Source organism: Lipophrys pholis (assembly GCF_963383615.2).
Source record: "Lipophrys pholis genome assembly, chromosome: 20".
NCBI classification, from domain to species: domain Eukaryota; kingdom Metazoa; phylum Chordata; class Actinopteri; order Blenniiformes; family Blenniidae; genus Lipophrys; species Lipophrys pholis.
The window spans coordinates 8,309,353-8,325,526 of record NC_137648.1 but is presented as its reverse complement, the minus strand read 5'-3'; the positions used below and the strand labels follow the sequence as shown (position 1 = coordinate 8,325,526).

The 16,174-nt window shown below is 43.6% G+C and overlaps 1 protein-coding gene across 1 annotated transcript in view; it reads left to right on the top strand.

Moving 5' to 3' along the window:
- Positions 1-16,174, top strand: part of zfhx4 (zinc finger homeobox 4) — an 82,852-nt gene that overhangs the window by 40,339 nt on the left and 26,339 nt on the right. The window contains exon 6 of the mRNA XM_080489845.1: positions 2,903-3,134. Within this exon, the coding sequence (XP_080345971.1) occupies positions 2,903-3,134 (232 nt within the window). The remainder of the gene's footprint in view (positions 1-2,902; positions 3,135-16,174) is intronic.

Below are 16,174 nucleotides of genomic sequence, written 5' to 3'. Positions count from 1 at the left end.
AGGGATGTCTATGTCATGTTTAGGTCTACCCAGGGAGAACTGTTTAGCTGATCTTGATTGGCCCACAGGGAGTGTTAGCTGAGTTGGTTGTTTGCCAAACACTAATCCCCAACAATTAACCAGCAGGCTCTCAGGAGAGGTGCCATATTGACAAGGATGGTCCTTTTTTTTTTTTTTTGACATTTTGCACACAAAGACACTCGATGGAAAATGTATGTACAGCCCATACACATACAAATCAGCTGTAGCATAAATCACATGCACATTGCAGGCAGACACACACGGGTGCAAACCCAGGAGCAGGAACAGTGTGTTTGTGTGTTTGAATATGCATTACACAGCCCACGCCTGGCAGGAGTCAAAGCGCTCCTTTAAAAGTTCATAAATCATGGATGTTCTGGCCTGTGATCACCAGACCGCCTGCCTTTCAGGCCTGCAGAGTGCCAGAGAGCGACAGACAGCCCTCTAGTTTAGGTCTTAAACAAACCCTCTGGAATGTGCTGATGGGGAGAGAATTAATATTAGGCCTAAACCTATCTGGCAGCCCAGTTCAACCCCAAGTATATCATTCAGCTACTCTCTGCTGAAGCCTCACATCCTTAAAACATTACATTGTACGCTAGGACATTGAGTGATGCGTGGTACATATTTAGACCACAGCTGAGTTATATAAAAAGGTACATTTTAAAGCAGTGCTATTCTACTACTGGCTATATCATTGGTAGCCATTGTAAACTATCAAGGATTATTCCTATGAAGCCTTTTTTGCTGATAAGACTCTTAACTGTGGCTACCGTCTCTGCTCAGAACGGGACCGTGTTTGCGCGCGCACATGCAACACGCAGTCGCCAATTCCAGTGCACTCTTCTCACATGGTATTTATTAATGTATACTAAAGGTTGTCAGTGGAGAATAGAAAGACCTTGTGTGATTACTAGTTTGCCATTCAAATTTCTAGGGGCTGCTTTCAGTTCTTTTTATTCAATTCTTAGTGGTTCCCTTTTCTATGAGAATGTCATGGAAAATATGTGAATGTCCAGAATACTGCTAAAAGGAGAAAGAACAAATACTAAGCAGCAGTATAAAGTGTTCTTGTTTTCTGTTCTGGAGAAATAATGGATGACTGAATGAATGAAAATGGGGATGCGGAGAGCATAGAATAAAAGCTTTTGTGTCTTGTGTATAGAATAATGACTTTGCTATGGAAATCCATTTTAAACTGCAAGATGATTGGTAAAGTCCTAAGAACTCAATGTTGGGTCAGAAAATGACCCAACAAGTTTTTTTGTTTGTTTTTTTTAAAGACATGAATTCAAGTTCTCCTCATTGATGGAATTGATGTATGCATGTTTGCTTCTGCAGCACACGTCTGTGTGGTTTCCACAGTATGGTTCAGCAGCCCAGATCTCCTATGAGGGAGGGAGGGGAAGAAAGAAAAGAAGCAAAGAAAGAGGGAGAGAGAAAGAGCAAGGGAGGCCTCCTTTCAGAGAGAAACAAAGATAGCTGTAATTAATGGCCCTGAGCTCTGGACTAGGGGAGCTTTCTTCTGACAACTCTGACTTAATTAAAACTTAAGACTTCTGAAAGGGCCTCTGACTGCGAGGGGACGTCCCACCGTCTCGTGAGAAAAACCTCGCAAGATTTCCTACAAAAGAAAGAAAGAGGGAGAGACAGAGAGAAAAGATGTGTTAGCGGCTGTAGCTATGTTGCTAATCCCTGTTTGTCAAAGGAGGAAGAGGGTGAGGAGGGGTGCGGGGGTTAGAACTCACACACCTGCACTCCACTCCTCCCACCACACGCGCGCACACACACACTCATACATTTTGCAGGCCCTCCTCCTCCTCCTCGCTCCATATAACGCCCGAGCAGCAACACTCGGAAGGAAATATTACCTGGCTAACTTTTCCTGTGCTTCAGGAAAGAAGCGTCTTCCTGTAGGAAGACATGAGAGACGGGGGGGGGGGGTAATACTAACACAAACACACGCAGATGCACACATCATTATGTGTATTAAATCATGCACAGAACCGTGCACCTGTTTCCCGCGTATGAATAAATCTTACCAAAGTGTAAACTAACCTTTGTGAGCCACCTCGGTGTCTCTGTCTCTGCCTTGCTCTCCTTTTTGCTCTGCGTTCTGTTTTTTTTCCTTCTCTCTCTCTCTCTCTCTCTCTTGCTCTTGCTCTTTCTCTCTCTCTCCCCTCCCTCCCTCCACAGAGGATCAGATAATAAAAGCTTGGCCTGGTCTTTTGTTTTTGTGCATTGTTCATTAGCCCGGCAGCAACAACAGAAGCACACTTGATATGCTTGGCTTGACTGGGTGTATGGGAGTAGGGCAAGGTGGAATGGGGGCCGTGCGAATGTGCGCGTGCGCGCGCTTGTGCACCTACGCACACTGAGGGCAGGAGTCGAGGTAGGGGGTAGCCTTGCATGGCTGCAATGCCATTAAAGAGGCAACTGGAAATTAAGGGCTTGCAACTGACAGCACACGTTGAATGAGAAACCCCCGCAGCTGCCAACAATAAGCAGAGCCGGACAATGCGCACGTTAAAGACAAAAACCTGTGCTCCGAACTCAACCCCTTATCCGACTTTTTGTGTGTTTTCAATCTTTTCATCGCATCGAACATATCCGGGTAATTTGTGTGCAGTGTGTGAACTTACGGCCGCTCTTTAAAGCTGCATCTGTTACTGCTTCATCGCGTCACCACAAGTCACAATTGGAGTTCCAGAGTCACTTAGTAGTTATTTGCCCTCAAACTTAGTTGGTTCATCATTTTTATGTGAAAATCCTTGAAAGATTAGTGCCGGCGTACTCATGTTTAGGAACCTCACACTCGCTGTAGGGATTGGCTGAGACGTTGTCACTCAAATCTTAACATCCACGCTCCTCTGTTCCGCAGTACTTGCAGAAGCAGGACGGCGCGTACGGATCGGAGTCGTGCGTCTACTACTGCACGCTGTGCGACTACTCGACCAAGGCCCGCCTCAACCTGGTGCAGCACGCCCGCTCAGCTCGCCACCAGCAGAACGAAGGACTGAGGAAACTCCAGCTCCACCAGCAAGGCCTGGGAGGAGACGAGGATGGCCTGAGCTTCCCTGAGCTGTTCCATGTCAAAGAATGTGCCAGTCAAGGTCTGTGCACGTTCAAACGTCTTTTTTTTATTTTTTTTGTCTCCTATTGTGTCACCTGGTTTCCACTCCCTCTGCAATTTACACACAGACTTTTTGTTATATCTGCCTTTGGTAGTTGTAGTGATCTGTTTTCTTTCCCCCCCCCCCAGTTCAAATCCATCCTTTGTTTCACTCATTACAACCCTTTCATCCCTTTTTTTTTCTTGCACCACTCCCTTTTCATTCTGACAATCCTCTCTCGCTCCCTGCCTCGTTCTCTCCTATCCAGATCACGTCTCTCGAAACAGACCCGTCCATTCCTCCTAATCTCTCCAAAATGAGCATACTGTTCCTATTAGGCTGCCGCGCTTATATCTGAAACACACATACGCACACACAAACACGCGCACACACACACACACACCCACACACACACATTGTCCTGTGCACAGGGACATCCCAGGCAGGCAGTCAGCTTATGAAATTTCACCTTGGGAGGATCTCATTCTCAAAGGCCTGTACACACATATGTTCCTCACACACATACATTACTCTCTCTCTCTCACACACACACACACACACACACACACACACACACACACAAACACACGCATATGCTATGGCTACACAGTCTCTCCCTGGAGTGAGCTTTCATTTCCTTTCTCATGACCAAAGCAATTTGGCTTTCATTTAAGAGTCTCCGTCCTGCCAGCAGCTAATAAGTGTAACAGAACTGTAAAACATTCAGAGAGACAAAAAAAAAAAAAAAAAAAAAGATTAATCGTTTTTCTTTGAGTGGGGGTTGGATGGTTGGTGAGGGGTTGCAGGGTGTAAGGGGAGGGGGCTGTTCTGTAATTTAAACCAGAAGACGGAGAGTCAGGGTCCATTATTTAGTCATCCCTATGTTAATGCTGCCGGGAGAAAATGAGCGCTTAACTTGTTTTTGCTTTGCTTGACCTGCAGGAGCGGGGAGAGCAGGGTGGGGTGGGGTGGTAGTGCAGAGCAGGGGGGTGGGGGGTAACACATTTTAAATAGCATTCCAGCGTCGCATTAATCCATGCGTTTGTGTATGTGTGTATGAGCGTGTGTCAGCCTGTGTGTGGATTTCACCATCAATCTGTGCTCCCCAAAGTGTCCTGTTTATACTGTACATGTACTCCTAAACCAGATGGAGCCCCAGCGCTTAGAAACATATGTGGATCCCAACACACACACGCACACGCACACGCACACGCACACACACACACACACACACACACACACACACACACACACACACACACACACACGCACACGCACACGCACACAAATAGCAGAAGAGCTCCCAGTCCTGAAATGGAGACCATTGCCGGTGAGCGTGTGGTTTTAATTACACATGGATCAAAGTTTCGGTGAGATTTGGGGTCTAGCAGAAAAGCATGCTTAGATAAATCATTACCTTACATTTAACATGGCCCTCAACCCACCCCCTTGTTTCTCTGCTTTCTTTTTATGTGTCTCTCTCTCCTTTTTTGTCCTGCTTATTCCATCTCCCACACTCTCCTGCTCCTGTCCGTTTTGTTTTGTAAATCCAAAACACCAGCCAGCACCCCCCCCCCCCCCCCCATTTTTTTTCTTTTTTAACATCTCAAAACCAGCGAGCACAACCAGGTTTTAAACCTGTCAAAAGCAATATTTACCCGCTGCACCTATTTCAAATGTTCCACTCTTAAAACATACCATATTTGTAGCATGGGCCCTGGTTTTATACCTTGGCTTTGATGGCACATGCTGAATTTCCATGTGGAAGCGAGTGCAAAGCTTAAGCGGACACTGCCGGCGTCCAAAATGCTACGCCACTCTTTTTTTGGATGCCCTCCTTTTGCCCACTCTATATAATTTTTTTGTGAACAACAGTATTCTTTCACAAGGTACACGGTAAACGTTTCAAAGGCATTTCCTTATTGCCCATAAGTGTTTGGCAGGTGTTGGTAGAGCGTGAAGTACGAGTGTGTCGGGGAGAGATCAAACGCCAAGAGTTGGTGTAATAAACCAGGGTTGTGTTCTTGTTCTACAGTTTTTGCAGTAAAACAGAGCGCTTCGGTTTTCTGTTGTTGTTTATTTTTAGCCGTTCTTTTTTTACTTGTGCTCTTTGAGTTTCAGATTACACAATAACACATGCTAACATTGCATACCGCGTTGTTATGACGAAGAAAAGGTAAATTATAACTGCTCGGGGCTCTTGCAGTGATAGATGGCGTGAGTGTTTTAGCCAATGGGAAAGGCTCTATAGTAGGCAACATTTTCAGCCAGTGTTGGGTTTAAGGACCGTCTGTTTGTGTACCCATGCATGTGTATGCATGCTGTTAGTTTTCTGGGGCTGCAACTCCTGACTCGAGCACTTTCTGTTCATTAGAGACTGGTATGAAAAAGATTAATTTAAGTGCTGACCGGTATCTTTCTCTTAAAGCCTGGGACTTGGCACCAAGCCAGATAATTATAGGCTCATTTGGGAATAAGAGTTCTAATGCTCTGGACTTTATGTACATGTGAATGGCTTTCATTAAACAATTTTGATGCTGATTTTATGGCCTTATTAAGGATACAGTACTGCAGAGACGCACCGCAAGGGTATAGGTGTTTTAAACAAAGACAGGGGTGTGCAAGCAACACTTTTGCTGCATTGTGTGGATGTTAATGCATGTGCTCATGACTGCCTGTAATAGTTACAAAACCTTCTGTTCTGTTGCCTTGTTCTGAGATTCATTGTCAGGTAACCAGCAGTTCTTATCTCTAAATTCCACAGATTGCATTTGGAAAACATAGCGAAGTTTGGAATTAAATGAATAATCAAATTTCCAATTTTTAACTTTTTTTAACTCTCAAAGTTAGTTGTTTTTTTTTTTTTTACATGTACAAAGTCAAAACTTGGTACTCATAGAGCAAGAAAAGCGTTGGGTCCACCCATGTGACCTCTGGCCCAAGTCCCAAGGTTGGGAAGCACATTTTAACATAGTATATAAACACTACTGTGAATTAAGTGAAGTGCACGTCTGAGTCAACATATCTCCTTTCATGAGCGAGAGTTAACATTCACCGTCTATACAGTAAAAACTTTTCACCATGATGTTTCAGCAGTGTCCTTCAGAGACAAAAGGCCCACTGTGTCCACATTTCTGAGATAAACCATCCCTCTCTGTGTACAATTATAAATAATGAAGTATATTGGGTTTATACGAAAATGCCAGTTTGCATCACAAGAGCGAGCGTAAATGATTTGCCTCTCAACAAGGAAGATGTGGAGGCCATTTTGCTTTGAGGATTGTCCAAAAGTGATTAGAAAAATTAGATTTGTTTTCCTCCACACTGTAATAAAGTTAAGATCTGAATAGGTTTTTTTTAGGTTTTTTTTTAGTTAAACTCAAGTGAAAAAAGAAAAATTATGACAGATTGAGAGTCATGGGTATTCCATCATCAGTTTTATAATTTGAACAATTTGTTTAGCTGAATTTTTTGGAAACATTAACAGCCTTTGAAGTCGCTGCAGCAAGTTTTCCGTCGTGGGTTTTGTCCTGGCCCTCTTTTTCATTTGTTTCAACATTAAGAACATTGTGAGGAGGTGTGTGTGTGTGTGTGTGCGTGTGTTTGTGTGTGTGTGTGTGTGTGTGTGTGTGTGTGTGTGTGTGTGTGTGTGTGTGTGTGTGTGTGCGTGTGTGTGTGTGTGTGTGTGTGTGTGTGTGTGTGTGTGTGTGTGTGTGTGTGTGTGTGTGTGTGTGTGTGTGTGTGTGTGTGTGTGTGTGTGTGTGTGTGTGTGTGTGTGTGTGTGTGTGAATTAGTGTGCTTTTTCTCTGTGTGCATCCTTGCCCATTAGCTCATGTGCTCCATCATGTGTAAAGCTCCTCATACCAAGTAGAAACATAGGGCCTTCTCTACATACTCTACTTTCTGTCATTATTTTTTTTCTTTTCCCTTCCTTGCTCCCTCGGTCCCTCACAAAAAGGAAAAGGGAGATGGGATCTTATGGTGGTAATTATTTCTGAGAGCCCAGCCTGTCATCCATCCCTCCACCACCCCTCCACCCACACTTCTCCATCCTTCTTTACCCTCCTCTCCTCACCCTCAGAAACCACCACCACCACCCGACATGCATTAAAGAGGGAGGGAGAGGACCCTCTTTGTCTGAATCCCCCTTTTAAACAAAAGACCTCCTCTGACTTAGAGAGACCAACAACACTTTTATCGTGTGTGTGTGGGTGTGTGAGTGTGTCCAGAGCCTTTTGTTTTCTCTGAGTGATAAGGCTCTGGGACATTCTTGGTCCGAGTCAAATTAGTGTAGCCTTGCTAACCATTTACATAGCAGCTGTAGGCTAAAAACTGAGCTTAATGGACTCTTATTGTCCTTATATGTGCTCGCGTGTGGATGTCGATGTGTTTGTCTGCATCCAGAAAGGAGGGAGCATGGATGGAGTAGAGTGTGCCACCTCACTTGTTTCTGAACGCGCCCGACAACCGTGTCTCAACTCAGTCGAAACACCGAAAACACTGAAAACAATCAGCGGGTTGTCAGTGTGGGGAAGGGCTTTGCCGCCTTCCAAAAAAGCATTTCAATGTGATGACACCGAAGCATCTTTTGAGGTATTAGGTTTTCCCTCCTCCCTCACTTTCACTCCCTCATCTTCTACTTTTTTTTTCCTCTGGGTGGCGGTTTTGCCATTCCAGCGGTTCTCTTCTTTTTCTTTTTCTTTTTCTATTTCTTTTCTTTTTCTTTTTTTTTTTTTTAAAGAAAGGTCTCTCCTCAGACAGAAGTCTATTTCCAGGGTTTGTCTCAGTAATTTGTGGCCATTACATAAACAGTCATGGATGGCCAGAGGAGTGAGAGAAAGGATGCGACACACACCCAGATCTAGCTAACCGCTGGCGCTAGTATAGCGGTGGCCATTTTCTCTTTCAAGTTTGAACGGGGATGGTGAGTTGCAGCTGACAAGCTCATCACAAGATACTTTTGCCTTTATTTTAAAATACTGTTTCAAGAGTAATCCCTCCCATCTAGTTATCCATTTGATATCTGTATTTAGTACTGGCTTTAATAGGTTAAGACAACCAATTATAGCGCATATTGATTTGCTTACATACACATGATTAAATGCAGTAATTTGTTTGTGACCTTTTCTTTTTCATTTACTGTGCAACTGGAAGTTACTTACTGTAAAAGGTAATGTCCACAGATTTCAGTCACATGGGGTTCATTCATTCCTTGCATAATAAAAACTTGGAATGTTATTTTATGTGCCCACCATGAGTAAAAATGCAGTTCTTGGGAAAAACTATTCTGATGAGAGTGATGTGATTTGACCCCAAAGGATTTCAGTTGAGTATGTACTTTTTTATTGCCGTGCAATTAGCTGGAGACAATACACTGCATTTTAAATCATTTGTCAAATCAAAATAAGACACATTCATATATGTATATTATTATATTTTCGGCAAGTAGCAATTTACCCCAAATTTCCCAAAACCATATTCTCTATGGCAGTGGGAGTAAAAGATGTGGTCATTTTTTGAATAATTCCATCCAAGCAAATTATAATTACTCTGCGGTCTGTGTGTGCACATAGAGAAAAATGGGCAACAGGCTGACTTGTGCCTCAGAAAAAAAATGAACCTCGTTCACCATAAACTATTTTTGAAATGGTGTGTCGGGGCGGTATGGGCTCAGGCCGATTGTTTTTCTTTGAGTTGAGCAGCTCTTTGGTGGAGGGGTATTACCCGAGCTAAATTGTTCCCTCATGTTTTCCGCCAAGGTTCTGTGCCCACCACACTGACAGTTATAATTTGCAGAAATTGCACTGATTATCTGAATTAGCATACCTGACCAATGCCACATTAGTCTTATTTACAATACAAAGCTGTGGGGCTCTGAGGACGCATACTAAATATGACTTAACCCTTTGAAGAGGGGACTAGCGTCACAGGGCCGGGACGTCTTTCACGTCAGTGATATCACAAAGAGCTTAAGGCCCCGCTCCATATGGAACCCAAAGCCTTCGGAAGGCTCCTGGAAAAGGAAGCAGTGAATGTCAAGTCTGAGGACCAGACTTGAAATCACAGGGTTATTGCATGTTCTCCTTTTACTCTCAGGTTCTTTTTGACCTTTCTCTTTCCATATTTTTTCACCTCTCAGCAATTGTCCCCCCAAACTTATTTTTCTTTCCCCTTTTCAACCCCCCCCCCATCCCCCTCCTGTTCTTCCTTATTTTTTTCCTCCCTCACCTCCATTCTTTTCCCTCCTCGATCCCTTCATACACCCCCTGTCCATTGACTCTTAACCACAGATGGACAAAACAATGGGCCATGTCACACAGCATTAAGACAAACAATCCAGTGATGGGAGGAGGGTTGTGTGTAGCCTGAGCCACGGTAACCAGGCAATACGCTCACTGGGTCCAAGCAGCCACTAATCTCAGACGGCGATGATACAATTCACAGATGGACATTGAAGGCAGCCTATATGCACACACATTCACATCCATCCACACGCAAAGAAAAAAAAAAAAAAAAAGCAGCAGCATAATGAAGTAGTATTATCAGGTAGAATATCTGCCGGTCCTCACAAGAGCAAAGAATTTATCCTTTCTATTGCTCCCTTCTTCTCTCCATTTCCTTTTCCTCATCCATCAATAGGAGGTATGGAATTGATAGCAGTTATTGATTACCTATAGGCTAAGGCTAATCGTCGCTAACCGGAGGAAGCTTTGCAGTCATAGCAGCTGTCAGTGGCTTATCCTGTGAGTGCGAGAGAGGCCCTCCAGCATTTAGGTAGCAATAGCAGTTTCTCTTCAATGTTTACTTACTGCAGACTAATGGCTTAACAGCACATGAAAAAGAGAAACATTCTGGACGTTAGTTCTCTCTCCAGAAAAAGGGAAATGTATGTTTTGTCTGCCCAAAGATACACTGAGAGACATGCCAAGTTTCACCTCCCCACCTATCTGAATAAGACCCATCTCCCTCTCGCTTCTTTTCTTCATCTCCCTAATAGGAAATTTGAGCACACTGTGTGAGATTAAAGCAGAGAATCAATGCCTTGTGAGCAATCATTTCCAGACAAATCTCTTTCATCTTTTTTCTCCCCCCCGTTCACTCGTTCGTTTTTTCTCCCACCTCCTAATGCTAACAGGGGGTCCTGTGTCATGACATCCCTTTTGCTTTTATCATGTCCTAATAACGCTCCGAAAATAGAGAGAGAGAAAGAGGAATGTGACAGAGGGAGAAAAGGGGCGCTGGGAAAAAAGAACAAGAAATGGATAGACTGATAAAAATCCATTGAATGAGCATGGGTCTTGATTTGTGCTTTGATGTGGAAGTCTTTGTGCAAATTAGACAAATATGCCCGCTGCTTTAGTCATCTCGAAGCTCTTGAAGAGATACTATCTCTTCTAGCAGTTTTTTTTTTTTTTTTTATGAAGAAGGGAAAGATGGAAGAAAAAAAGTGAGTGACAAGTTCATGTAGGGGCACAGAAATACTTTTTTTTTTTTTTATGACACATGAAGATGGTGTTAGATAAAAGTACACAATGCAAGAAGTAGCCCATACAAGGTGTTGAAGTAAAACAGAAATTTAAAAAAAACAAGCATAAGGTTTAAGCAGAAACGATTCTGCTGTATGCTTGGTTGGGCACACAAGGTGCTTCACCCATGATGGTGCACAAGGCTAATGGGCAGGAATACACACACACACACACACACACACACACACACACACACACACACACACCTAGGCCAGGCCTTTGTTTCAAAAGCAGGTTAATGGGGAGTGAGGAAGAGGAGCGTTGCAATTTTCTGCTCTTTAGGCGCCAGAGAATTCTCTCCAGTGTAAGAGAGACCAGACTCTCAGCGTAATAGGCATTTTACACCCTCATCACCCCTTGCGCACACACACACACACACACACACACACACACACACACACACACACACACACACACACACGGACACACACTCACCAGAAACGTGTGGGAGTGTAATAGGCATTCTATGGTGTGTATTGGCGGTCCCCAGAGTGCCAGTAAGTGTTAGACATGCATAGAGTCGGCAATGAGACAATCAGCATGCTGAAATTGAAACCTTGTCTGGAGTCACACAGGAGGGGAGGAAGATGAGCGGAGAGGAGAACAGAGGAGAGGATTAAATACATGGAGTGGAGGAGCAGCGATAGGAGCAGCGATACCGGGAGTGAGCAGAGATGCAGAAGAGGAGGAGTGAAGAGATGGAGGGAGAGGAAATAGGAACTGATGTTTGTTTAATTGCTTCATAAGTGATGACACAGATAATTATGTTGGGGGGGGGATGCCCCTCTCAGGCAGGGCCAATGAGCAGCTGTATCTGTTTTATGTGTGTGTGCGTGTGTGTTAGTGTTTTTGTGTGTGCCCAGCTGTCTCTCCCTATAGCCTCATCAACTGTCGTCCCCTGCAGCCACATCAAGTATAGGACACCATTAAAGCATTATGCTTTGTGTCACATCAAATCATTCAGCTTAATTAACAGAAAAACACACACGCTCAAAACACACACAGACACAGTCTCATCATTTGGAATCATTTTAATTACTCCACAGCATCGCGATTATTAATATCTCTGCTTCATATACCTGGGGATATGAAGGCGCGTGTGTTCACCTATATTTTCTGCACTGTGTGTTCGCAGGCGTATGTGTGTGTGTTTCTGTGTGTGTCTGTGTGTAAGTGATGCTCCCTTGACTTCATATCTAATTGTCTTTTTTAATGACAATATTCCACTGTGTGCCGGCTGTATGTAATGAGTCAGGGTGTGTCAAAGTGCAGGCCTGAGCTGTCCGGTTGAGTTAAGCTCCTCCAGTCTACTGTAGGAGCCTCCAGCGCACACACACGCACGCACACACATTTGGCGTACACACTCAAAGAGACAGTATCAATGTGGGAGTTCCTGTATCTGACATGAGATTAAGAGGGCCAAGTGGAGGAACGTCGAAGAACTGCCCTGTTGCATTTGCATGGACGAAAGAGGGCCATCCTGTCACACACACACACGTGCACAGGCAACACACACATACGCACATGCAAGCATCCTGTGCTGTAAGTGAGCAGTAGCCTCCCTTGCATTATTCACAGTGGCCGAGTGATCGAAGCCTGGTTCAATAGCACTAAAGCGGCGCACGCTGGAGAGATTTGTCTTACAAAACCTTGACACACACACACAGCAGCACATATGCTCTCACACACATTGATTTTTGGTGGTGGGAATCTCCTAGGCTTTGGACGAAAGACAGGGACGTGAGAGGGGCTTCCCCCATCAGCGCAACCCCCTGACAAACGCTCACACACACACATTCTTTCGCACAATCTGAGACACGCAGTCGCACACACACACACACGGCAAACATGCAAGTGAATGTTAAGTTGACAAAATGGGATTTGATGATCATGACGCGTGGCTACTGCATGAATAAGAAAATGAAAGGGAAAAGTTGAAGATGGAAGACGAAGGATCTGCCCCTTAGATCTGATGGGGTTTCATTTGCAGTGAGATGAGCTGATGGTAAAAAAAAAAAAGATAAAAAAGCAGGAAAAAAGTCTTAACTGATCATATTTCTTTTTTGCTGACTCTTCTCTTTTGCATTTCACCATCAGGGGGCTTTTCGCAAGCGTGGCAGAAAAAAAAAATCATGCATTGCCTGATATGTCATATCTCCCTGATGCAGTGTGTGAATGCTTTTTTCTTTTTTTTTTTTAGCACAGGAATGTTCAATTTGAAGCCTTCACTTGATTTGAATGGTAATTTTTTTTCTAATACATCAGTCACTTCATTCAGTTTTTCCTATTTTATACAGGGCGGCAGAGGAAAGCCGAGCACACACCACTCCCCCTGGCGTTTTTGACGTATTAACATGTATCGACAAGCTAGCACATGCATGCCTGTAAACACAGAGGCACAAACACACACAGACACACACACACATACACACACACCTCTGTCCCCTGAAGGCATGTGATCAACCAGACCCAATCCCTTGTAATCATGTGGAACCCACCTTTCAAACCCCCCCACCCCAACATATTGCTCCCCTTCAATCCCTAGTAATGGTTTGGGGCAGGGGGCTGAAGCGGTGGGCTTCTTTCCCTTAGCCCCAGTGTCTTAAGCTGCCATTGATTAAATGTTAACTGATATACTCGGCCCTGGCAATCTTGTTAGAGCTAGAGCAGGCAGGCAGCTAGACAGACAGTTTAGGACCCGCACCCTCCTGATCAATAGCACAGATAAAGATTTCATCCATCAATGAGCTCCCAAAACAAAAGGTATCTGATACCTGATTAGGCCCGTGGGGACGAACGCACACACACACACACACACACACACACGCACACACAAATACAGACACAGTTTTGAACATGAACCCCTCGCATGGGTGGAACTACAGGAAAGGATGGCACTCACACTGAACTCTCTACTAAATCACTAATAAATGTTGAATATTATTGTTTATTATTCTAAATAACAATAAATCTGTGGCGTCTAATAAGACCTACCATCCCATATGTAGTCAATCAGTTCCACACTTAATAGTTTAATTGCCATAGATGCGCGCGCACACACACACACACACACACACACACACACACACATTAATATGCATTAATATGTACAGTCAAGTTTCCAGACAAGATAGTGCTGACTTTTCCCGGATGAAGGTTAATTATGCTGTGTTAGTTCACTTAAGTGCGCATTTGTTTGTTCATGCAAGTGTGTGTGTGTGTGTGTGTGTGTGTGTGTGTGTGTGTGTGTGTGTGTGTGTGTGTGTGTGTGTGTGTGTGTGTGTGTGTGTGTGTGTGTGTGTGTGTGTGTGTGTGTGTGTGTGTGTGTGGGCGGAGTGTGCCTGCCTGCCTGTGTGTGTGTGTGTGTGTGTCTTGCCTCAAATGCATGTGCATTTATATTGCACGTGCATGCCAAAGACACAGCAAAATGGCTGAATCAATGTCTTGGCGACCACCACTGTTAAGGTGTATCAATAATGTTCTGCTATCTTCTTCCTCTGCTTTTGTCACAGGGCAGTTTGAAAGTCCAAGCCGAGCCGCAATTAAGACTTAATTATAAATCAATACGAGAAGTCATTTGAATATAGATTTTTCCTTTTTCTTCAAATTGTTAACATATTCCACACCCTGTCCAAGTTTTTTTTTTTTTTCCCCCGCCTTCTGTTTTTTGTAGCAACTTTAAGCAGAATCAATAATTCTTTCTGCAGTCATCTTAAGAGTTCTTTGACATAATTGGAGCCAAAAACACAACAGGATGTCTTGATGGGGTTTGATATCCAGAGGTGGTCAAGAGGTGAAAACTGTCAAAGCCACTTAAATCCTGATGGATCTTCAAATACAGCTAATGACGCTCGCTGGCTTTCAAACAGTGATCTCATTTTGGGGGATTTTGGGTGACATTTGTTGTCACAATGCCAAAATGCATTTCCATAATTTTCACGGCTGACATTTTCTTTGATATGACACAGTAGAAGAGCACACTCCTGGAAAAAATGTTTTTTTTTTTTTTAAATGATATCAATGCAGCGGCTGTAACCTGCATTTCATTTGATTAAATGATATATTCACTGTTTTGGTTGTTTTCTTTTCCCCCCGCTCAGCCATTTTGAGGGGCTGTGAGATTTTCAAGTGGCGTGTCAGGGGCCGGGAGTCTAATGCATGGAAACATGGAGCTTTCTGTTTTCTGACGGCTAGCAGAGATAAGGTAGAGATATGGCTCGAGCACTGGCTCAAATCTAAAACAGATCCCATTGGGGGAGTGAGGGAAAGAGGAAGGGGGGAGAAAAAAAGCGGGTGGAGGTAGCAAGAAAAAGGAATATTGTCAATCCTCTAAGTGTCTGGCGGTGTCTCTCTTTCTTTCCCTCTTTCTCTCACTCCTTCTCTCCCCCTCTCTCCCCCAGTAATCTGATTTATTCGAAGCATATGTGTGCAGCTCTGTCTTTGTCTGCTTCTATTAGGGCCAGTGGGGGCCCATATGACATTGTTTAGGCAGTAATGAAATGGACATTTTTTGCATGTTTTTGAGAAAGTCAGAGGAAAGCCAACACTCCTTATTTGTTACTGTCTGTGAATACCATCTCCAGGGAAGTGCAATACCATCTCCGGGCCCCAGGTCCACGCATTCTTGTATGTGTGCGCTCTGCATTTGAACACAGGTTTCTTTGTAGTCATTTCGGAGTTAATTCTGAGCAACGTAATGAATATTTTGGCTTAAAGATATTTTTTTGTGTGTTTATGTTTGATTTGTTTCTTTTTTTTGTTTCTTTCTTTTTGGTCACTCTGAAGAGTTCTTTCATCCTCTGTAGCCCCAGAATATATTAGGCTCTGATGATACCCACATTTTTGTTTTACACATGCTGGATATCAAAAGACATGACATGTATGAAATTGTGAAGTGCTAATGGATGCTATATGGTGCTTACGGGCTCAACAGAAGTATCCATCAGGAAAGAATGTAGCCATTGAAGAGCAGTGAAAATATGTAGAAAAATGTAACCTTTAGGTTCGGCTCCTTTAGTTTCTTGCGGCATTTTATTTTTGTGAACGATTAGAAATGTGTAATTTTATAAATTCAAGTTTTTTTCATCCATTTTGAACTGAACTGTTATTTTTCATAGTGAATTAACTGATAAAATACTTTAGTTCGTATGATGTGTTTTATCCAGCCTTTCAATCTACCCAAACCTTTGTTTTGTTTTGTTTCCCATCTGGGATTACAGTCTTGTTTTTTGGTTGCTCTGAAAGCAGATGGTTTTATGCAGCTAAAAACGGGACAGTAGCCCAATAGGATAAAGATCTGTTTAAGCATTATCCATTTGGCCACTGCCCGTCACAGGCCTATTTTAAGCATACACTCAAACACACACACACACACACACACACACACACACACACACACACACACACACACACACACACACACACACACACACACACACACACACACACACACACACACCACCATTCTCTTAAACCACGGCAGCCATTTTATTAGATTCCCTATTTTCAGGCCTC